This window comes from Parambassis ranga, chromosome 21 (assembly GCF_900634625.1).
Source record: "Parambassis ranga chromosome 21, fParRan2.1, whole genome shotgun sequence".
NCBI lineage: Eukaryota > Metazoa > Chordata > Actinopteri > Ambassidae > Parambassis > Parambassis ranga.
Genome location: NC_041041.1, coordinates 6,806,080 through 6,830,894, shown reverse-complemented (window position 1 = coordinate 6,830,894; position 24,815 = coordinate 6,806,080). Strand labels below are relative to the sequence as shown.

Sequence of the window (24,815 nt, the reverse complement as noted above, 5' to 3'; positions counted from 1 at the left end):
CTACACAGCCTAGTACTAATTACACACCCATACATACAAACTTCATGACTCCCTGTTGTCTCTCTCAGATACACTACCGGTCAAAGGTTTTAAAACACCCAAATTTTTCCATGTTTTATTCATGCAGTTTAAGTCCAATGAATAGTTTGAAATGGTACAAAGGTAAGCGGTGAACTGCCAGAGGTTAAAAAAAGGTAAGGTGACCCCCCAGAAAAATAATATTCATTTCAGAATGTACATTATTGTCAGGTGTCAGTGTGTACAGATTCCTTCACTGTAAAAGAACTTCATTATGTTTTGTTATATTTTGAAAGTCGTTATATTATGAGCTGATTATTTGTGTAGTATATGGTAAGTATTTGCTTAATGGGAAGATATAACTCAATCAGGTTTATTTTGAAATGTATGCTTATATTTTAAAAGACAATGCCTCTGAAGTGAGGAGAAAGAAATAATCGTCTATATTGTATTTGTGTTTTTTTTTATGGTTAGAATGTGGCTGATGAGGCCACAAACTCTTAAGCTGGTTTTGCAGTGTTATATGTTTAAAAGGAAAAGAAATAGTCCAGCTGCTGATGTCGGAGACATCTGTATTTACTGGTGACCCGATTCAGTTCATTAAGTGGAAGGCTTCCCTTTCTGTAAAAAGAGCATTCCTGTGGCAAACAAATTCCAATATTTCAAAAGATATATAGGCGGCCCTGCTCAGAAGACACTAGAAGGCATGTTTTACAGAAATGATGATGATGCTACCTACAGTGTTTTGTAAGTGTAGCATAAAGGTCATTTGAGTTTAGAAATGATTTGTACAACGCTGTTCTTAGAGCCTAGATATAAATCAATAAGCTTTATTTTGAAATGTATACTTTTATTTTGACAGACATTGCCTCTGAAGTGAGAAGTAAGGAGTAATCGGCTAGTTTGTATTTGTAGTAAACAAGTCTCATTTTCAACTGTGGAACTTTGAATTGCAGGTTTGACAGGCCGAGTTGCAGCAAGAAAGCCATTGCTATGTTTTAGAAGGAATAAAATATTTATTGTCATTGTACAATACAGAGTAGTTCAACAAAATCAGATGCAATCCTCAAATGCAAAATAGATAAACATATAAATAAATAAATCAAAACTACAAAGATTCATAGAAAGGGATGAACATTCACTACAATTAAATATCACACTTTGTACTATTGAATGCACTTATGACTGTGGCTGTGTGTGTGTTTTGAGTGTGTACCTGCAGTACAGGTTGCAGCAGGTGACAGTCACATGATTTGTTGCTTCCAGGTTCACTTTAATTCTACAACTCTCTTTAGAAAAGCAAACACTCACTTTTTGAGCTAAATAAGACCCACTAATATTTTTCATGTATCTCCCCTTTAAAATATGGGTAATATGGGTAAAGTCAATGATGAATTTTAAATGTTTGTTGTTATAACTGTAGGGGCAGCATACGTTTTTAAAGCAGAGTTATGTTATTGTGTCCATAAAAAAGTTAAATAACCCATTCTGTGTCTGTGTTTCATTTGTTAACTTAAATGACATTATTGATTTGACACTAATAGTATATAACATTAATAATCATTTATTATCACACTATGAGCCCTTACACACCCACCTTCTTGAACATTATCACATCATCATCATGCCCCATTCAGGAAACAGATATTTGAGCAAACAAGCAGTAGCAGCAATAACTCATATTCCAAACAATTAATAAAAACAAAGTAAGTTGATTTGTTCACTATTATATTGATGGGTGATCATTCACTGAATGTTGCTTTGTACTAAATATCTTAGGAAAAACAATAAAAAACATGTTAAACACCATGTCAACATTTTGACGTTTTTCTGTTCTTTGACAATCACAAAGATGACGCAGAGACTCCAGTGTGTTTTGTTAAAAAACAATGCAAAGCATAGGACTGAGTAATATTAATATAATGATTTTCACAGAGAATAATTAGCTTACTGCACAGCTTCTCTACAGTATGTTGGCCTCCCTGGAGCCCGGCTGCAGAATCTGCAGAGTCACAATAAGTTTAACGGATTTTCTAAACCAGGGGTAGAACAGTGCATAGATCACAGGGTTCAAACAGGAGTTTAGATACACAAGACACAGCAGAATCATGATAACTTCATGTGAGTTGGCCCCTGAAAGAACTACACAATAATATGGGCAGAAACATGTTAGAAACACAACTACAAGAACACCCAGAGTCCTGGCTGCTTTCAGCTCAGACTTCCTCGATGTCAGAGTCCCTGAATGCTGCAGACTGACAGCTGTAATGTGAGAGCGCATGGCACGAGCCTGAGACACAGCCACCACAAAGACTCTCATATACAGAACTATGATGATGCCAACTGGAGTGATAAAAGCTATAACAAGGTCAACTATTTCAGTAATGTAGTCAACAACAATCACACACTCTCCGTAGCAGGAAGTATGTGTGTCTTTTTGTAATACGTCATCCTTTACATAGATACTACAGTAGAAAGCCAAACACAACCAACACAGAGAAATGCACATTTTAACTCGTGTCAAATTGAGTCTGCTTGGATAATGCAGAGGGTCACATACAGCCACATAACGATCAGCTGATATCAGGACCATGTTTCCAACTGAAGCACAAACAGTGACAGTGGTTACATATTTGAAAAGGGAACACATGAACTCACCAAGAAACCAGCAGGCTGTTCTCCTGATTAATTCACAAGGCAAGACCACGAGGCCCACAGTGAAGTCTGAGACAGCCAGAGAGAGGAGGAGGAGGTTGGTGGGTTCGTGGAGCCGCCTGCAAGCAGAGAGGAACACAAAAACATCAATATGTGATATGAGCTAACCTGAGAAAACAGAAGTTAGAGTTTAAAAACAATAACAGGATAACCTGAAGTGGGAGACTGAGATGATGACTAGCAAGTTGAGAACTACAGTGAACACAGAGATGGTCGACATCAGAAAGCGGAAAAACACATCACTCTGAGAAAGTGTCGGCTTCCTGCAGGAGGTGTTGAGGAGCTCTGGAAAACAGAGATCTGATCCATCACTGACCTCCTTCATCAGAGATCTGGAGAGAGCTGCAGCTGTGGCAGCTCTCTGACCTGAACCCTGTCATACAAACACTTTTATCTCTTTCTGGACACACTTCCTCGCTCTCTTTCCATGTCTCGGTTGTCCCTCCTCCTCCACTGCACACATGACATCCTCTTCGTACCATCCTTGTCACCTTTTCGCTGCCCTTCCTCCTTCAGGTTTTACTGCATTAAGTTCAGCTTCAAATTATTTTCTAGCATTTTGTGCTTACGGTAGTTTCTAATGTGGTTTTATCCATATTTGGGCTGTGTAGCAGCAGCATCTTGCAAAAAAGTCAAACTTTACTAACAACGTGTTGGGGTCAAATGTGAAGCTAATGGAAAGGACTGTCATTGAGCGCCTCACTGTGGTCATGTAAATGTACTGCATGTAAGATGTGCTGATTGTGGCGACAGTTCTTACCATGAAAAGCCACAGAATCTACAAAAAAAGCTTTATTTTCTTCCAAATGGGATAATTTTGTTTAATGTTTTGAAATGGTCTGTTTTAAAGCAAACCACAATTTGTACCCACACCTAACCAAGTATAGTGTTAATGTTATTGGCATTTTGCGAAAAGACAGGAAGCACTAATCTAAGAGAAATCTAAGGACTTCATGGCTTTTATGGAGATCAGCATCTGCCACCTTACCAGAGATAAGATTTTCTATCATTGAGACCATATCCATTGAGATTTAACACCATATTGTAATAATAAGCAAACAAGCTGGGAGTCACCCAAACCCTACACAACAGAGCACAAACTGTATCCATTAGCACAGAGGGAAAACGGAAGGAGCAATGATGAACAAAGCACTTCAAACATGTGGCTACACCATCTGGGCAATGACTAAAGCCAAAAAAAAGAAGACCCACAACCAACAGGAGAGAGGACAGCAAAGATTGTCATTCTATATGTTTCAGGAGTATCAGGGAGACAAAGTAATGTGATTTTTGCTCCTGTACAAACCAGGAGCCTTGAACAGCACAGGAGAGTCAGCAGTCCATCTACACCTCCAATAAAAGCGACACACTTTGGATGGCACTAGCAAGTCAAGAAAGCCATCTGTGTTAAATAGCTGTTTGCTATAAACAAATCAAACAAGAACAATTCAAATAGCTCAACATAACTGATATTAAATAGCACTTTATATAACCACTGGGCGGCACCAACTTCGGCACCGGCACTATGCAGGATGTCTTTCACAGCACAGGGACCCTCTGGACAGTTGGGCTCATGGTGAAGACCCTGTGAAGCACTCCACAGAGCTGGGAAGTATTTTCTCCCAGGATTCCCTGATACTTGATTGAATCCATCTTGCCCTTCAGATTCTGCACGCTTTCAGCACCAGAGGAAGCAAAGCAACCTCAGAGCATCACTGAGCCACCACCGTGCTTCACTGTAGACAGAATGTGCTTCATCCTTCCTCCTCCAGACATACCACTGACCCATAGCCACTGAACCCAGAGACAGAGACCCTCCCGGGTCGGGACAGATAACCACAGCTGAGGACCCTCCAGTGACATGACAGGTCACTAGAGCTGAAGATCCTCCCAGGTCAGGACAGTTCACCAGAGCTGGAGGTCCTCCCGGGTTAGGAATGGAAAACAGACATGAGGACCCTTCCTGGGTTGGGACAGGAACCCAGGGCTGAGGGCCCTCCAGGGTAGGGACAGGAAAACAGAGCTGAGGGCCGTCCAGTGAAAGGACAGATCACTAGAGCTGAAGATCCTTCCGGGTTGGAACAGGTCACCAGAGCTGGAGGTCCTCCCGGGTTGGGAATGGAACCAGAAATGAGGCCCCACCAGGCCCAGGACAGGAAACCAGAGATAAGGACCCTCCAGGGTACCAACTGGACATCAGAGCTGGAGGACCATCAGGATTGAGGTGAGTCTACTCCAGAGGCAGGGAGAAGGGTTCCCCAGAGTCTTAGCAGGTAGCCCTTAGCGGCTGTTAAGGGGCCCCACCGGAGTCCAAACTGGCATTTCTCAGAGTCACAGTGAGAGCCAGGACAGTACCAAAGTACAAAAACTCCAGAGTCTCAGCAGAAAATCCACCCAGGGCCTTTAGCACAGGTGGTGTCATGTGGAGCCCACCTCCAGGTGGCCCCTGAGAAGACGTCACCAACATCTGTGCTGTGTTCATATAGCAGATTTTACCTACAGTGTTTAGAAAGTGTAGAGTAAAGGTTATTTGAGATTAGAAATTATTTGTTCAACGTTGTTCTTAGCCACTCATAATTTGGTGGGAGTGTAAATGACCTTTATTATGTTTTGTTTTATTTTCAATGTTATATTATGAGCTCATTATTTCTGTGTAGTATATGATGCGTATTTGCTTTATGGGTAGATATAAATCAATAAGGTTTATTTTTAAAATGTATGCTTTTATTTTGAAGGACATTGCCGCTGAGGTGGGGAGTAAGAAATAATCTGCTAGTTTGTATTTGTGTTTTTTTTTGTGGTTAGAACCTGGCTGATGAGGCCACAAGCTCTTACAGGGTTTTTTCAGTGTTTTATGTTTAAAAGGAAGTAATAGTCCAGAATAAAGACACATCAGTTTTGGAGTTAGGACCTTGATTCAGCTTAGATGCTACTTCCAATTATGGCTGTTGGCTATGGCTGTGTGTGTGTTTTGAGGGTGTACATGCAGTACAGGTTGCAGCAGGTGACAGTCACATGATTTTAGTTCCACAACTCTCTTTAGAAAACCAAACACTCACTTTTTGTTGTTAACTGTTGGACACTTTTGGAGCCAAGTAAGACCCAATAATATTTTTTAAGCATCTCCCCTTTAAATGATGGGTAATAGATCACATGTGACACAATCATGAGTTTTGAATGTCTGTTGTATGAACTGTATGAGCAGAATAAGCAAAGTTTGTGTGTCCATAAAAAAGATAAATAACCCATTCCGTGTCTGTGTGTTTCATTTGTTAACTTAAATGACATATTTGACACTATGATTTATTTATTAGTTTGTTTGGAATTAAAATCAAATTGAACTTGCCATCTGACATAAATCCACAAAGAAAAGGTTTCATGTTAGCATGAGACCAAGGTAGCATATAATCTGTTTTCATCCTACTCTGTTTTCAGGCCTTCCAAGAAACCCAATTATAGAAGAAAAAAAAGACCTTTTAGATGTTGTCATAGTTTTTTCGGGAAATTATAAAGCTTATAAAGCCTCATAGTACTAGTCTATATATCTGTAAACTCAAAATTACACCAAAATGATAATGGTACAAGTAATATTTCTTTATTATCACACTATGAGCCCTTACACACCCACCTCCCTGAACATTATCACATCATCATCATGCCCCATTCAGCAAACAGATATTTAAGCAAACAAGCAGTAGCAGTAATAACTCATGTTCCAAACAATTCATGAAAACAAAGTAAGTTGATGCAATGCCTTTTGTTTATTATTATATTGATGGGTGATCATTCACTGAATGTTGCTATGAACTGAATATCTTAGGAAAAACAATTAAAAAATGTTAAACACCATGTCAACATTTTGATGTTTTTCTGTTCTTTGATTTGCAATCACAAAGATCACGTAGAGACTCTCTCCAATGTGTTTTGTTACATGAGCAACAATGCAAAGCATAAGACTCAGTAATATTAATATAATGATTTTCACAGGGCATAATCAGCTCCATGAACAGCCTCTCTACAGTATGTTGGCCTCCCTGGAGCCCGGCTGCAGAATCTGCAGAGTCAAAATAAGTTTAACAGATTTTCTAAACCAGGGGTAGAACAGTGCATAGATCACAGGGTTCATACAGGAGTTAAAAAAGATAAGACACAGAAAAAACACTACAACTTTGTGTGAGTTGGCCCCTGAAAGAGCTACACAATAATATGGGCAGAAACAAGTTAGAAACACAACTACAAGAATGCCTAGAGTCCTGGCTGCTTTCAGCTCAGACTTCCTTGATGTCAGAGTCCCTGAATGCTGCAGACTGACAGCTGTAATGTGAGAGCGCATGGCACGAGCCTGAAAAACAGCCACCACAAAGACTCTCAGATACAGAACTATGATGGTGGTAACTGGAGTGATAAAAAGAATAACAAGGTCAACTATTCCAGTAATGTCATCAACAACAAACTCACACTCTCCATAGCAGGAAGTATGTGTGTCTTTTTGTAATAAGTCGTCCTTTACATAGATACTACAGTAGAAAGCCACACACAACCAACACATAAAAATGCACGCCTTAACTCGTGTCAAAGTGAGTCTGCTTGGATAATGCAGAGGGTCACATATAGCCACATAACGATCAACTGATATCAGGACCATGTTTCCTACTGAAGCACAAATAGTAACAATGTTGACATATTTGAAAAGTGAACACATGAACTTGCCAAGAAACCAGCAGGCTGTTCTTCTAATTATTTCACAAGGCAAGACCACGAGGCCCACAGTGAAGTCTGAGACAGCCAGAGAGAGGAGGAGGAGGTTGGTGGGTGTGTGGAGCCGCCTGGAAGCAAAAAAGAACACATCAAAACATCAATATGAGTAAGATAAACTGAGAAAACAGCTGGGGATAACGGGATGACCTGAAGTGGGAGACTGAGATGATGACTAGCAAGTTGAGAACTACAGTGAACACAGACATGGTCGACATCAGAAAGCGGAAAAACACATCACTCTGAGAAAGTGTCAGCTTCCTGCAGGAGGTGTTGAGGAGCTCTGGAAAACAGAGATCTGATCCATCACTGACCTCCTTCATCAGAGATCTGGAGAGAGCTGCAGCTGTGGCTGCTCTCCGACCAGAACTCTGTCATACACACACTTTTATCTCTTTGTGGACACACTTCCTCGCTCTCTTTCCATGTCTCGGTTGTCCCTCCTCCTCCACTGCACACATGATATCTTCTTCGTACTGTCATTGTCACCTTTTCTCTGCCCTTCCTCCTTCAGGATTTACTGCATTAAGTTCAGCTTCAAATTATTTTCTACCATTTTGTGCTTACGGTAGTTTCTAATGTGGTTTTATCCATAATTGGGCTGTGTAGCAGAGGCATCTTGCAAAAACAGTCAAACTTTACTAAGAAAAAGCTGGGGTCAAATGCTGCTCAAATGTGAAGCTAATGGAACCACTGACCGTCTCACTGTGGTCATGTAAACCACTGTATTGCATGTAAGATGTGCTGATTGGGTGACAACAGCCGACAGAGAAAGAACATCTCCATCCCATGGAAGATCCCATGGAGAAGAGTGAAGCAAGGCGTCTGGACTTTTGGTGGGGAAACATGGTTTATATGTGGTTGCAGACCTATGTGGGTGGGTCTGGGTAAAACTTAAAAAACAATAGCATTAAATTTTTTCCATAATTACCTGTGATGGTCTGGTTGACTGGGCCAGGTGTGTCTAACGACTGGCTAACGACTATGAAACTGCCGGAGGGGGACTGGTTGACAGCCCTTTGTTCTTGCTGCGAGTATGTGCAAACTTCCTGGGAATGGATGGAATCACTGCATTGTATGTGGTAGAAAGATGATGTCTGAGGCCACCACCTCTGTTAAGGGAAGGTTTTTCCAGCTTAACATAGATGGCTTCCTTGACTCCTCTTTCATACCACCTTTCCTCCCTGTCTAAAATGAGAACATTGTTGTCCTCAAAGGAGTGTCCTTTGTCTCTGAGGTGGAGGTGAACAGCTGAGTCTTGTCCCGAGGAGGTGGCTCTCCTGTGCTGAGCCATTCTTCTGTGGAGTGGTTGTTTAGTTTCTCCAATGTACAGATCAGAGCATTCCTCACTGCACTGGACTGCATATATCACATTGCTGTGTTTCTCCCTGGGAATCTTATCCTTTGGGTGAACCAGTCTCTGTCTTAATGTTGTCATAGGTTTGAAATGGACCGGGATGTCATGGTTGTTGAAGATCCTGCAGAGTTTCTCGGATACTCCTGACACATGAAGGCTGATTCAGTCTGACAGCAGTCAGCTAGTTTTAAGGAGTTATAGTACATGGTTAAATGACGAATGCCCATTTAAAAAGTATTGTTTTATCCTGCTATAGTGGAGCATTGTCTGCCAGTATCTGCATACAGCTAAACTGTAACAGACAGAATGAAAAGTCTGTCAGCTGGAGCTCAGCTTTAGAAAGAGAGGAGACACTGAGGCAGAGAGGTGAGGAAGATGAGAAGAAAATACTGTAGCTGCATTGGAAATGTGTTGAAGAAAAGAAAATATATATCGCAATCACAACTATTAAATATATAAAGGTGTAGGGTTGGGCGATATTGGCAAAAAAATGAATCACGATTAATTGATGACAATTGCACTTACATGTTTTTGACTCTAAATCGCAACATTGTTCTAAAATGATACTGACAAATCATCAGTCAAGTTAACTACTTCATTCACAGGTTAAGCTGGTAAGTAGTGATTAGGCACAAACCAGCCATGTTTGAAATATTTATTGATAACAGATGCAAACTGCTTTAAAATAATAATGAAGCAAACATTTAGTAACTTTGACCTTTAAATGCACTTATCTTAAGGTCACAGAGCAGTGCATATCAACATTAAAATTAAACAGGACTGAACAAATAAGTTCAGAAAAGTCACATCAGTGATTATTTCAAGTTAAAAAAATGCATCTGTGCAAATTAACCTGTGACTGGAATATGTCACACGCTAGTGCATGTTTTCACTCATACTGGAGAACAGCAGCAGAAAAAAACATTACAAACAAACCAGACAATTCCACATTTAAATGAATGTCTGTGCAAATCAACCTCTGTTACGTTCTTCCAGTGCTTAGTTTGGTTGTAAGGAGCACAATGACTAAACGTATCGCGGATCCTCAGCTGAGACATGTCCATCATCAAGTTTGCTGACGACACAACAGTCATCGGGCTGATCACTGGAGGAGATGAGGCTGCCTACAGGCAAGAGGTGACTCAGCTGGTGTCTTGGTGCCAGGTAAATAATCTTTCCTTAAACTGTGAGAAGACTAAGGAGATGATTATTGACCCAAGGAAGAGGAGAGACCAGCACGCCCCACTCTTCATCAACAAGGCCCAGGTAGAGAGGGTGAAAACCTTCAAACTCCTCGGTACCCACATCAGTGAGGATCTTACCTGGGCTCACAACACATGGCAGATCATCAAGAAGGCTCAACAGAGACTCTTCTTTCTCAGGAAGCTGAGGAAATTTGGATTACCCTCCAAACTCCTCAGCAACTTCTACAGATGTACAGTGGAGAGCGTCCTGACAAACTCCATCACAGTCTGGTACGGGAACTGCACCGTTCAGGACAGGAAGGCTCTCCAGCGTGTCATTAAAATGGCTCAGTTCATCTGTGGAGCAGCCTTCCCACCTCTACAGGATATCTATAATGCCCGGGTCACAAAGAGGGCCCACAACATCATCAAAGACCGCACTCACCCACAGCACTCACTGTTCACACTCCTGCCGTCAGGCAGACGCTTCAAGAGCGTGAAAGCAAGGACAACCAGACTAAAAAACAGTTTCTATCCACAGGCCATCAGGCTGCTGAACCACTGACTGAACATTTACCATGTAAACATCATTGTCACAATGCAAACATTGCAATTGTTAACACATTTGCACATTCTAAATGTCCTACCTTAAACTAAAATAAATCTACTGTTTTTTTTTATCTTAGTTTAGTTGTGTACAAAGTCATGTGAAGGGAGCTTGCAAAGTAAGGAATTGCTCAGCGTAACCTCTGCTGTCATTGCTCAGCGTAACCTCTGCTGTGCGTTTGATAATAAACTTCTTGAATCATGAATCTCTTAACATGATAAAATTACAAAAACAAACAAAAGCACATCTGGACCGGCTCATACTATTTTTAATTACACAACGTGCTGCCAGCATGAAATTTTTAAAAAGTCAGTTCGCTATATGCGTTTTTAAATAGCCTCAATAACTATATTAACTGAAAAACATCATTTGACGTGTTTCAGGCAGGCACAAGGCACGGCACTGTATTCCCGTATACCAGGGTAAAATGTGGAGGGCGTTTGATAGTTATCTAATTAAAATTTAATTAGTTACATTACTTTGATAAAGTAATTGAAATAGTTATACTACTGTTACATTTTTAACAGTGTAACTTCTAACTAATTACTTTTCCAAGGTAATCTTCCCAACACTGTGGGTGTACAGAGGGGGTTTCCCACAGAGGGCCTGTTTGACCTCAATTCTCAAATGATTTTTGACACTGCTTGGACCATCGAACAGGATCTGAGGCACAGTGTTCTGGGTCAGGTCAGTAAGGGGACAGCTTTCTTTAAGTAGGTCCAGTGCCCGCCCGCCCGCCCGCCACAGAGTTTTGGTAACAATCAGCTATGGAAAGTAGCTGATGTTAACACACCAAGGGGTTCTTTCTATTGTTTTCTATCCATACAGACAAGAAGAAAAACACAGTAAACCTGAACTCACTGAATATATATATATCCATGCCCCAGAAATCACCAAAACTATACATATTTACACACCGTGGCCCCTAACCAAAACAATAATAAATTGTCCATACAGCAAAACACCGTCCTAAAGTTCTGGTTACTCGGTCAGTATAATTTAGTCCCACAGCAGTCCCACAAAAATAGGTATTTCACACTGGTATATTCCAGGAAAACACACAACAAGCAAACCCGGCCTTCCACGTGGCAGTCCGCTGCACCATCCAGTGCACCATCCACTGCACCATCCACTTACCTCTGCAAAACTCTTGATCCGTGGAGACGAGCGCAGTATCATCTCGGTGTGTCCTCAGCGCACCGTGACGCGGCCCAAACCCGAGCTCCGTTTGTCTCTTTCGTACTCCATTTCCAAACAAACACGGACAGAGGAGTTTTCCCTAGCCGGCTCCTGCCGATCCTCGCTGGCGCCAGCACATTCAAACCTCCACTGTCACCGTCTTCCTCCTCCCACTTCCTGTGTACGCCTTAATGCACTCCGTTGGGCGGGGACAGACGGTGTTTAGTTAAAATAAAAAAACAAAAAACCACATTACCACATTTTCAATTAGCAGTGGTCAATATAGATACATAAATACATAAATGAATATTACCTTCTGTTCAGTACTATGATGTATCCTTCCCTTTTTTTAATAATAAACACTTGACACTCACAAACAGCCCCTGCAGTGGCCTCGAACCTGTCCGTGAAAGACTGGGAGTCAACTGCAGCTGTCCATCTTGTGGATGGAGATTCCGGCCAGTGGAGGCGGAAAAAGTACACTGGCCTGCCTCTCTGACTGGGCTCAAAGAAGTTTGAGCTGTTGCCGGTTCACCTCCACCTGCCAGCTGAACACTGCTGCTCACCTCTCTGTGATGCTTGTCTTCTTCCTCTCTCAAGCAGCATACTGCTGCAGACCAGAGAGGGTAATCAGCTAACACAAAACACCTGCAGGAAATCAAGCCTGCTCTTCCTTTTGCCTGTTTCAAGCAAAACACCTGCTCTCCTGTCCCTCCTGCTACAGAGCTGCAACCAAGTCACTTTCCCACAGTTTCACTCATTAAGCTTTTAACTTGTTTTCTTCCATTACAGCAGATGATTCACCTGACTAGACTAGCAATTCAGAGCCTAGATCTTCTTTAAAGTAAAGCATGAGGTGGTGCCAACTCATTTTCTGTTCTGTAGGTTTGATAAGATGATATTAGATCGTTATTAATGTGCACAATATGTTTTGTTTCATTAAGGAAACATGAACCAGGAACTATCCACTGGCACACACTTTTGTGGTGTTATGGCTCAGGATCATGTTTCATGTATCTCCAGTTTAAAGATTAAGATTAAAGATTAAATGATGATTAATGAGGCATGTGCAAATTTAACTATCATGAGTTTTAAATATATTTCTTACTGAAAACTGATTCAAGGCACTTAACAGAGACCCAGAGCCTGAACCGCCTAAAGAGCATACAGTGGAAAGGAAAAACTCCCCCTTAACAGAAAGAAACCTTGAGCAGGACCCGGCTCATAGCTGATACAATAAAGTAATGTTTTTTTTTGTGTGTGTCCAGAAAAAAAAAGCAACGGCACATTGACTGTAAAGTGTGTGAGTCTGTTTCATTTGATAACAGAACATCATCAACATTTGAAACTATGATCCTTTTACAAGAAATAAAACTTAACCAGCTGTAACCACTGTACAAAGAAAATGTTTCATGTTAGGATAAGACAACAGTAGCATGTAATTTATCTTCATCCTGCTTTGTGTTCAGGCCTTCAGCCTGACTGACTGTGCTAGCTATCTTGCAGTGACACTATATGAATACATGGTTTTCATCCTGTTTACAATACACTGTACAATAAATTAAACATTTGAAACTATTATTGCTTTTTGTTACACAACTGAACATGACACATGTCAACAAGTAAAAGTTTCATTCTAGCACAGGACAAAGGTAGCAGATCACCTGTCCTCATCCTACTCTGCATTCAGTCCTCGAGTCTGACTGACTCTGAGCTCATCTCTTTAATGTTTTCTTTTTCATTTTCCATTTTATATATCACCACAAGAAAATTTTCATTTTAGGTTATCTGAAAGATATAATAGAAAGCAGTTATACACTGCATTATATTCTATGACTAAATTATACAATACAAAGGGTTAATGTGTGTAATGTGTAAAACAGCACAATCAGTCCTGGCTGCTTTCAGCTCAGACTTCCTCGATGTCAGAGTCCCTGAATGCTGCAGACTGACAGCTGTAATGTGAGAGCGCATGGCACGAGCCTGAGACACAGCCACCACAAAGACTCTGAGGTACAGAACTATGATGGTGGTAACTGGAGCAACAAAGACTAAAACAAAGTCAATCGTTCCTGTCAAGTAGTCAGCTACAATTATGCATTCTCCGTGGCACATATTATGATATTTCCGCAACGAAGAGTCAATATATAGTATGTAACTACTATACAAACCTGAAAAAAGCCAACAAAGACAAATGCACAGTTTGATCCTTGCTGCAGTGATTCTGGTTGCATAATGCAGAGGGTCACAAATAGCTGCATAGCGGTCAGCTGATATCATCACCATGTTTCCAACTGAAGCAGAGAGAGTGATGCAGGTGGTATATTTGAAACAAGAACACATAAAATCACCCAGAAACCAGCAGGATGACATTGTTCTAATCGTTTCACAAGGTAAGACCACAAGGCCCACGGTGAAGTCTGAGACAGCCAGAGAGAGGAGGAGGAGGTTGGTGGGTGTGTGGAGCCGCCTGGAAGCCAAAAAAACAGAACACAAACAACATTATAGTGAGCAAAATAAACTTAGAAAACAGCAGTCACTGTTTAAAAATCATAACAAGATATAACCTGAAGTGAGAGACTGAGGTGATGACCAGGATGTTGAGAGCTACAGTGAACACAGACAGGAACGACATCAGAAAGTAAAAATACACAACATAACTGTAAGAAATTTTCTGCTTCGTGCACGTGGTGTTGAGGAGCTCTGGAAAACAGAGATCTGATCCATCACTGACCTCCATTATCAGAGATCTGGAGAAAACTGCAGCTGTGGCAGCTCTCTGACCAGAACGCTGTCACACACACCTTTTTAGCTCTTTGTGGACACACTTCCTCACTGCTCTGACGTCTCTCTGTCTCTGTTGTCCTGCCGCCCTCATTGTACACATGACGTCTTCAACACACTTGTTGTACATTACAGGCCCTCTGATGCTCTCGATTTGTGTCACCTTTCCTCTTTCCTTCCTCTAAATGTATTTTCACTGCATTAAGTTCAGTCAGTCAGTTTTATCCATTTTTTGTGTTGTGTAGCAGCATAGCCTGTGATATACACTGTTGCATAAATGCCCCAGAACTCTGTCCTTTATACATGTATACACATCACAACATCCCTGTAACCCTGAATAGATACACATTTTATTTTTTCCAAATAAAATGTGTTTATTGTTTAATCCAGTTTAATCCAAACGCTTTTTCACCTATGTCTAACCAAGTAGTTTTAAACTGAAGTGGGAATCATGAGGACTACTATTTGCTGGCCCTATTGGCCCTATTGCAGACCAGGGCAAAGCACGGCCTGCGGGCCACACCCAGCCTGCTTGCGTCTTCAATGCGGCCCACGGACCATGTACACAATATTAAACAAAGGCAGGAAAAGTCAGCTGTTGAGCACGGCATTACCGGTAACGTCCTTCCAACCCTCCCTGTCTCTTCCACGTTGCTGTACTGTGTAATCCCATCTACTCTCTGGAGAGACAAGGTCGCGCTGTGTACACTTTAAAAATGCTGCGCAACTATGCTGAAATGTATGGTAAAGCACACAGAAACCCTATGGCGCATTCCGATGTTACCGCAGTGCTGCAGCTGACATATTTCATCGTCATCTGCTCTTAAAAAGCTCAGATCTTGCCCGACTTTTAGAACTCTGGGATTTGCTACTTTAACTTTTACTTTAACTCTAATGGTTTTCTTCGGTAAAATTATCTTTACATCATCTGTGCTGCTCTGCACTGTGTGTGTGTTTCAACATACAACCAGCACACACTCAGAGTAGACATGGACACACACAGAGAGGACAGAGGAGTAACCAGTAAATGACAGCAAAAGATTCTTACAATGATGAAAATGTCACAGGAGCATATTTATAAAGGTAGATACTGTGCCAGTGATCTCCAATTTATATTATTATTTGTGAAAAAATGTGGCCCTTTGCTTTTCTTATGGAAATCTATGTAGCCCTCGCAATAAAATAATTGCCCACCCCTGCCCTATTGTAATAGTAATGTTTATTATTATTCTGCAGTTTTAAGCCCCTTTGCCTCAGGAAACCTCAGTAGGTGTGGTGAAAATTTTGTAGTCATTGCAAATGGGCGGGGCAAAATAGCTCTGTAGCACCCCCTTTTGTTGTGCGTAGGTGCACAAAAATCAGTACACATATTAATCTTACCCAGATGCCTTATAACTTTGCCGTGCATCGGCCTAGCATCCTCAATTCTTTTCTGTCCCCGGACACATCGTACTTTGCGCTTGCTTTGAGCCATCAATGCTGTATGCTGACGTAAATGCTGTATGCTAACTAGTCGACGGTGAACTATATTTTTTAGTTTTGTTTTGTTATGAGGTGAAACTGTTAGTTGTGCTGTTAGTTGTGCTTTCTGTTTTACTTTGATAGTCCTGTCCTCCTTGTTTCCTGGCTTCATTTCACCAAACTGGATGAAAATTCTGTCGTGTGCAATCAGTGTCATGCTATGATATTGTGTAATAGTGCAAATACTAGCAACATGCTAAAACATTTGTCAACCCAGCATGGAATTAAGTACCAAGAACGTCATGTGTTTGACTGCCTGCAGAGTGCTAATGTTGCTGGTCAAAGCACCACTTCGACCTCCGTTGACGACAGTAACATAATAATATCATAATATCTTGAATATAGCTCAGCATATGCAGTTTCATGCCTTTTAGATAATGAAAGTGACGATGACACACAGACAGGCTGATGTTGACATCAGAGAGAGAGAGTTGCAGCTGTGGTCATGCGTGTCATGCACACACTTTTATCTCTTTGTGGACACACTTCCTCACTGCTCTGGCGTCTCTCTGTCTCCGTTGTCCCTCCTCCCTGACTCTCCACATTACATCTTCTTCATACTCTTATTTGATACCTTAGGCCCTCTGATGCTCTCTGTCTTTTTTACACCTAACCATGTAGTGTTAATGTTATTGGCATTGTGCGATGGGACAGGAAGCAATAATCTTAGATCCCACTCACACTGGGAAAATCTGAGTCTGAACAACGCAAATCCGCATACGGATTGATTTCAGTCCACCTCTCGGAGCTTACTAATATAATTCACAATGGAAGCTCAACAACACCACTCTGGGAATTCATTTTGTAAAGACACTTTAAGTGCACAAGAGGTGGTTTTTAATTAAGCAATGCTTCTCTTTGGTTAAATCAATGTTAAAAACACTCATTAACACTGGGAGGGGAACAGGGAAGCCTAATTAGGAGCCTACAGACAGGAGCTAGAGCGGGGGGATCTGCAAAGAAAAAAAGAATACTTAAATCACCCCAAACACACCTGGCAGACACACTCTTGTTGAATAATCCAACCCCAGGGGAGGACTGTGAACTGGATGCCACCATCGGCCTCCAGCAGCTGCAAAGGGGAAAGGAGGGGTAAGACAAATTATCACAACAAAGGACAAAAAAGGTAATAAACCAAACTAACCAAAATTACAGTTTATAGGCAGGTCACACTAAAATTTACACAAAACCAAATGCCCAATTAAAGCAGCTTATAACAAACAAAAGAAAAAAACAATACTTATAAAAGAATAAACAACCTAACCCAAACCAATGCCCAGTATAAATAAAGAAAGCCTCTCAATATAAACTGATTAAAAACACAAAAATAAATAAATAAAGATAGATACAGTATGTATAACTAAATAATCCCCTACAACCATGCACGGGTAACAACATGCACTTCAACACACTCAATTGCTGTTTAAAATTTGTGCCCAAGCCGTGATGTCTGGCCAAACGGGTCTGGAGGCAGAATGGGATCAGATCCCACAGCCAGGCAGCAAAAGGATGAGAAGGGAGGAGGATTTGAGTGTCCTCCAGTGAGCCATCAGTAGAGGGACAATATGCAGTTTTCACACTAGAAAATAATAAACCACACAAAGCGGGAAAATTATCAATATTTTAATTCAAATTGACTAAAGAGTATAGATGTGAAGTCATCCCTAAATACCTCCACACTGCTGACATCTGCTGGCCCTTTTTTATGCTATGTGTGTGTGTCTGTGTATATATTTATTAATGTGACAGTCATAGGTTAAGATTAATGTCTTCCCTGTATATATATACATATACACACACATATATATATATATGCATATGTATTGTACATATAGTTGTAATTCCCACTTAAATAATAATTTTCATATTTCAGTGCACTGTCTCTGTCACTCCTCAGACTCTCTACAGTATATTGGCCTCACAGGAGCCCGGCTGCAGAATCAGCAGAGTCACAATGAGTTTACCAGCTTTTCTGAACCAGCGGTAGAACAGTGCATAGATCAAAGGGTTCAAACAGGAGTTAAAGTAGAACAGAAAGAGCATAAAAGATGCAAATGAAGTATTGATCACGCTGTCCACAGCAAGAGTGTAACAGTAAATTGGGCAGAAACACATTAGATACACAACCACAAGAACACCCAGAGTCCTGGCTGCTTTCAGCTCAGACTTCTTTGTTGTCACTGAAACCTGCAGACTGACAGCTGTAACGTGAGAGCGCATGGTACGAGCCTGAGACACAGCCACCACAAAGACTCTCAGATACAGAACTATTATGATGGTCACTGGAAAAATGAAGGATAAGAACATGTCAATAGTTCCTGCAATGTGATCAATGACTAACATACACTCTCCATGGCAGGATTTAGTCCTGCCTGGTTGAATCAGGATATTGTTCATGTAGAAACAGCTGTAGAGAGCAGCACAGAGCCAACACAGACAGACACACAGTTTGACTCTTGTCACAGTAACTCGGGTGGGGTAATGCAAAGGGTCACAGATAGCTACATAGCGGTCAGCTGATATGAGAATGATGTTTCCTATAGAAGCAGAGACAACATTGCTGGTCAGATAACGGTAAAGAGAGCACATGATATCACCGAGAACCCAGCAGGAGGTTTTTCTAAAGATTTCTATCGGCATCAGCAGGAGGCCCACGAGAAAGTCTGAGACGGCCAGAGAGATGAGGAGGATGTTAGTGGGAGTGTGGAGCCGCCTGCAAGAGACAGAGAAGCATCAATTACCCATTAATCATGTCTATATGAATAAAAACATGACACTGGTGCAGCTACAGCAGTAGAAACTTTACAGTTATGATTCAAATACATCAAAAAGTATTGCTGATCACATAAAGACATAAATTTCAGCTAAGAAGGTAATCTCTGCCTGAAGTGGGAGACTGAGATGATGACGAGCAGATTGAGAGATACAGTCATCAGAGAGACCAGCGACAGCATGATGTTCAGCAGCACAGCTTCAGTCCAGGGAAGTGTCGGCTTCCTGCAGGAGGCATTGAGGAGTTGTGGGAAGCAGAGCGCCACTCCAGCCTGAGCCTCCATCATCAGGACTCAGAACTCTTTGTAGCATAGCTTATTTATCTCTTTCTGTGATCCCTCCTCTCCAACTGTCTCTTTACAATCAACGTGGCAACCTCCAGGTCTCAGACTTAAAGCCAATGCAGACATATTTGCAAATCACACTGCAGCCACTAGGGGCTCAATCCCCATAGACTGCCATGTTAAAATTAACAGCTTAACAGCAGAAATAAACCTGTTTACAGCCTGGCTCAAAAAACTGAGTCTGGTCTCAACTTATTTATTCCCTTGTAGTGACAACTGTACGGGGTGTTTTTTTTCCATGGGGGGCAGGGAGGCATGGCAGCTACCCTAGCTGGCCATACGTCCACCACACGGCTCAGACTATGTGCAGTTATATGTAGTCTGGCCTATCAGACCTCACACAGGTTGGACAATTCAATTCAATTCAATTCAGTTTTATTTATATAGCGTATTTTACAATCAGAAATTGTCTCAAAGCGCTTCACAGAAACTCAGAGCATGAGACCCAGAGCCTGAACCCCCTTAAGAGCACTGTGGCAAGGAAAAACTCCCTTTAAGAGGAAGAAACCTTGAGCAGGACACGTCTCTTAAGGAAGAACCGATAAAGTTAAATATCTGTTTAATTTTCATGCCACAGCAAATTGTTGATGACTCACAGATTATCTGCAGGCACTCTTTTCATCTACCACATGATTGCGGTAGAGCATGACACGGGAGTGGATTTTCGCTCCTGTCCCATCTTGCTCCCAGAGAAAAAAAGTCTCATCCCACTCCTAGGCCGGAGTAAAAAAATAAATCCTGTCCTGTCCCACTCCAGTAGAACTGACTCCTGATCCCATCCTGCTCCCACTCAAAATTACTTCCACTTCCATCCCACTCCTGCCAGCTGCTAATTACCTGTATTAGCGCTGCATGACATGCAGACCAGCCCGGTCTGCATGTCATAAATCCATACTGAAGATTCCAGTGAATACAGCATTCTTTATTTCCCTACATCCTTTATCTCTCTGTATTTCCGGGCTGTCGCTTCTCACTTATCTCATCCGCCCTGTGTATTAAAAAATGATTACAATTATATACACCTCTATTTAATATTTGTGATTGAGATTCATATTTTAGTGTTCTTCAACACATTTCTAATGTACATTATTCTCTTCATCCTCTCTGTCTCAGTTTCTCCTGTGTCTCCTCTCTTTCTAAAGCTGAGCTTCAGCTGATAGAACCTTTTCATTCTGTTAAAGGTGGAAAGACCCTTTTAGCTGCTATAGTGTATGCAGATATCATACTGGCAGACCATGCTCCACTATAGTGGATAATAAAAATACGTTTTAAATGGGGGTTCGTCAGTTAACCTTGTATTTTAACTCTTAAAACTACCAGCCTTCAAATCACACAGGTCCAACAGTAGGCTACTGTCAGACCTGTTTATATCATGAAGGTACGTGTCCACCTCTTTGAACATAGCTCGTTATCATCCCTCATTCAGGTAAATAGATATTTGGGCAACCAAGCAAAACCGTGAAATCCCCAACAGTAACATATTGCTGCTGCTGCGCTTCAAACATGTTCACTAAACTGTTTCTGCCGACGTTCAGCAGCAGAATGTCTTCAACCTGTGTCCGTACGTGTGTGTGCGCTGCAGTGGTAGGGCCATATTTGGAGTTCTGCAGATGTTTCTAGTGAAGTATGTCTGGCTCAAAGAACTTTGTTCTTATCACCTCGATTCTTGTGGAGTGTGTAACAAGCTTTAGCGCACCACATCCAGCTCTCTGTGCATACCATCCGTGTTCTTCTTCTTCTTCTTCTGTGTTTCCATAGACTGTCTCGGTCTGACCCGCCCTTCACTGTCTCTGATTGGTTTAGACCACGATGTGGGCCTGATGTGTGTCTGTTGTTGGACGACAGGTAGACTTTCAGAGTCACAGAGAATGAATCTCCCTCTAACAGCTGGTCGCACTGGTGCGACCCCAGATATTTTTTGGTTGCACCATTGAGAAATCGTTTAACACAGAAAATCCTAATCTATGAATGGCATTCCCGCTCCTGCCCACTCCCGTTGATTTTCAACTGTCCCAATCATGAGATTAATAAAATTTGATTCCCATCCCACAGGAATCCCACTGGAATCACAAGACTTGTGGGAAATCCCGGCAAATGTCATCCTCTAGATTGCAGCTAATGTTTCCAGCAGTTAAGAATGTGTTCTTGAATCAAGGCCCAGCTACACCTGGCATTATTTGATTGTGGTGCTGTAGGGCCTCTAGCGGGGAGCAGCAGTCACCATGTAAAGGTCATAGGACTTGAGGTTTTACCTTGCTGAGTGATGGGAGGCCTTTGTTCATTTACAAGGAGAGAAATCAAAGGCTTCTGCATAGAGGAGTCACAGGAAGGGAGGACAAAGAGTGTGAGAATGTAATAACATGCACAGATTTTACAAACACACCAAATAACCAATTTCAAGAACAATTCAATTAACGTAGCTGTTTTAATGTGAATGCTGCGCCATATTTAAATTCCCATCAAAATTGGGCAACATCGTCGCACCACTTTGACACAATCAGTCTACAATATGTCCTTCAGAGGATCAGGCCCTGTAATAAGGACACAGCTTCGACCAGTGTTAATTTTGGCAGCAATTTCTGATTTAGTTTTTATTTTAGTCCTGTGACTAAAATGTCATTTGATTTTAGTCACATTTTAGTCATCAACATTTTTTAACTTTTAGTCTAGTTTTAGTCGACTAAATATCAAAGAATTTTAGTCGACTAAATCTGCCGTGGATTTAGTCGACTAAAATTCTATGATATATATTTTTTAATGTAATAATTAAGGTTTTATTGTGCAATAAAACAGGCACAGCTTTAACGTTATTTGAAACAAACACCTCTTTATTTAATTGCTATGATATTTTCACAAAAGAACAATGAACAGTGAGCTGCTGAATACACTGTTCAGTCATGACCTTCTTCATGAATCCTCCATAACTACATCAAAACACTTCAGTGACAACTTAGAAACAGGTCGCATGCTGTAAAACCATCAGCCATGTCTTCATTTATAGATTGTGTCACGTGTATCTTTGAGCGGAAGTTAAGATGACTCGTCTGCAAACGTCGCTTCAGGTTTGTTGTGTTTTTACCGCTGATAGTCGCTCCGCACGGTTTGAACCATCTTGTTTGTCTTGACATCAAACGTGTCTGTGTGTCTGTTCTTCTCCTGTGTTGTGTGACCATGCATGAGGACGCCTTCTTCCAGCATCGCGGGGTAACGTCCTTACGCAGAGAGATTACTTCTGATTGGCTCTCTGCCGCCGTCTCCTGATTCGTCCCTCCTTCCACAAACAAAATTTCCTCTGATTGGATCTCGTCTCCATCAATAATTTCGTCTCGTTTTTATTCGTTGACGAAAGTGTCAATACATTTCGTCTTCGTTTTTGGCACCGTGCGTTAGTTTTTATTTAGTTATCGTCTCATTTTTATCAGCAAAAAAAGGTCGTTAACGAAAACTATGACGAAAATGATTCGTCAACAAAATTAACACTGGCTTCGACCCATCAGTACAGCACTAAGTGAAGCAGAAGTCAGGCTGTCCACTTCCACAATCTGATGCAGAAATATTCAGTCAGAACAGACACATCTTTAATCAAAGTTAAATACTTTGAGAAGCAAACTGTAAAGATGCAGGATTCTTCACAACCTCTGCTCAAAGAGAGTGATTGTTTTGGTTTTATGGTGCCATTGCAGCATGTTGCTGTGACGCAGGCACTGTCTCTGTCACTCTTCAGCCTCTCTACAATATGTTGGCCTCACAGGAGCCCGGCTGCAGAATTAGCAGAGTCACAATGAGTTTAACAGCTTTTCTGAACCAGCGGTAGAACAGTGCATAGATCACAGGGTTCAGACATGAGTTAAAGTAAAACAGAAAGACCATAAAATATACAAATGAAGTATTGACCACACTGTCCACAGCAAGAGCATAACAGTAAATTGGGCAGAAACACATTAGATACACAACCACAAGAACACCCAGAGTCCTGGCTGCTTTCAGCTCAGACTTCTTTGTTGTCACTGAAACCTGCAGACTGACAGCTGTAACGTGAGAGCGCATGGTACGAGCCTGAGACACAGCCACCAAAAAGACTCTAAGATACAGAACTATGATGATGGTCACTGGAAAAATGAAGGATAAGAACAGGTCAACAGTTCCTGCAATGTGATCAATGACTAACACACACTCTCCATGGCAGGATTTAGTCCTGCCTGGTTGAATCAGGACATCCTTTGTGTAGAAAAGGCTGTAGAGAGCAGCACAGAGCCAACACAGACAGACACACAGTTTGACTCTTGTCACAGTAACTCTGGTGGAGTAATGCAAAGGGTCACAGATAGCCACATAGCGGTCAGCTGATATGAGAACGATGTTTCCTATAGAAGCACAGACAATATTGCCGCTCAGATAATAGTATAGAGAGCACGTGATATCACTGAGAATCCAGCAAGTGGTTTTTCTAAAGATTTCTATCGGCATCAGCAGGAGGCCCACGAGAAAGTCTGAGACAGCCAGAGAGAGGAGGAGGATGTTAGTGGGAGTGTGGAGCCGCCTGCAGGGAGAACAAGAAGCATCAATTACCCATTAATCATGTCTATATGAATAAAAATATGTCACTGGTGCAGCTACAGCAGTAGAAACTTTACAGTTTTTATATATCAGAGTATTGCTGATCAAATAAAGACATAAATTTCAGCTAAGAAGGTAATCTCTGCCTGAAGTGGGAGACTGAGATGATGACGAGCAGATTGAGAGATACAGTCATCAGAGAGACCAGCGACAGCACGATGTTTAGCAGCACAGCTTCAGGCCAGGGAATTATCGTCTTCCTGCAGGAGGCATTGAGGAGTTGTGGGAAGCAGAGCGCCACTCCAGCCTGAGCCTCCATCATCAGGGCTTAAAACTCTTTGTAGCATAGCTTATTTATCTCTTTCTGTGATCCCTCCTCTCCAACTGTCTCTTAACAACCAACGTGGCAACCCCCAGGGCTCAGACTTGAAGCCAATGCAGACATATTTGCAGTTCACACTACAGCCACTAGGGGCTGGCTCCAAGAGCGAGTCAATGATTGGTTGATTTTTTTATCCACTTATTTTAATTATATACAGACTTAAAATTATGCATTACTATGGGCGTCATAGGTGCCGATTCTATGGGTGTTTCGGAGTCAGAGCATCCACAGAGATTGCCGAGCACCCACATGTGCCAGCCTTCACTTTTCATTGATTTGCTTATGACCACTCCCCCGCTACCTATCATCGCGTAGCATTACGATGTCAGATAAACTGCCAAAAGGGCTGAACGGCTAACAAATGAGTGAAGCAGCCTAGTTGCTGATGAGTTGGTAGGCTATGTTATTGTTCACCTATACCGAGTTTCAGCCTAGCAGACAGTTCCATTCACACTTGAGCAATGCAAAATAGGACCTAAACGCAGACAAAAAGTGAAGTTTAAACAAAAGGTGAGCTTCATTGAAAGCCAATTCTGTCCAGAAGGTAAGAATAACTAAACTAAAACCAAGTCCAGAACTGCTCAAAAACCACAAAGTACAAAAGAAAAGGAAAATCAAAACCAACAAACCAATGAGAGAT

The 24,815-nt window shown here is 41.5% G+C and overlaps 4 protein-coding genes across 4 annotated transcripts; all 4 read right to left on the bottom strand.

Moving 5' to 3' along the window:
- Positions 1-1,981: 1,981 nt before the first annotated feature.
- LOC114426583 (trace amine-associated receptor 13c-like) lies at positions 1,982-3,058 on the bottom strand. The gene is made up of 2 exons (XM_028394091.1): positions 2,886-3,058; positions 1,982-2,792 (listed from the first exon to the last, which is right to left on the bottom strand). The coding sequence occupies exons 1-2, from the start codon at positions 3,056-3,058 to the stop codon at positions 1,982-1,984; spliced, it is 984 nt and encodes a 327-aa protein (XP_028249892.1).
- A 3,690-nt stretch (positions 3,059-6,748) lies between these two features.
- Positions 6,749-7,811, bottom strand: LOC114426366 (trace amine-associated receptor 13c-like). The gene is made up of 2 exons (XM_028393734.1): positions 7,639-7,811; positions 6,749-7,559 (listed from the first exon to the last, which is right to left on the bottom strand). The coding sequence occupies exons 1-2, from the start codon at positions 7,809-7,811 to the stop codon at positions 6,749-6,751; spliced, it is 984 nt and encodes a 327-aa protein (XP_028249535.1).
- Positions 7,812-18,022: 10,211 nt separating this feature from the next.
- LOC114426487 (trace amine-associated receptor 5-like) lies at positions 18,023-19,179 on the bottom strand. Its single transcript, XM_028393920.1, has 2 exons — positions 19,004-19,179; positions 18,023-18,833 (listed from the first exon to the last, which is right to left on the bottom strand). Exons 1-2 carry the CDS (start codon positions 19,177-19,179, stop codon positions 18,023-18,025), a joined length of 987 nt encoding a protein of 328 aa, XP_028249721.1.
- Positions 19,180-22,965: 3,786 nt separating this feature from the next.
- Positions 22,966-24,115, bottom strand: LOC114426320 (trace amine-associated receptor 5-like). Its single transcript, XM_028393656.1, has 2 exons — positions 23,940-24,115; positions 22,966-23,776 (listed from the first exon to the last, which is right to left on the bottom strand). Exons 1-2 carry the CDS (start codon positions 24,113-24,115, stop codon positions 22,966-22,968), a joined length of 987 nt encoding a protein of 328 aa, XP_028249457.1.
- Between the last annotated feature and the right edge of the window lie 700 nt (positions 24,116-24,815).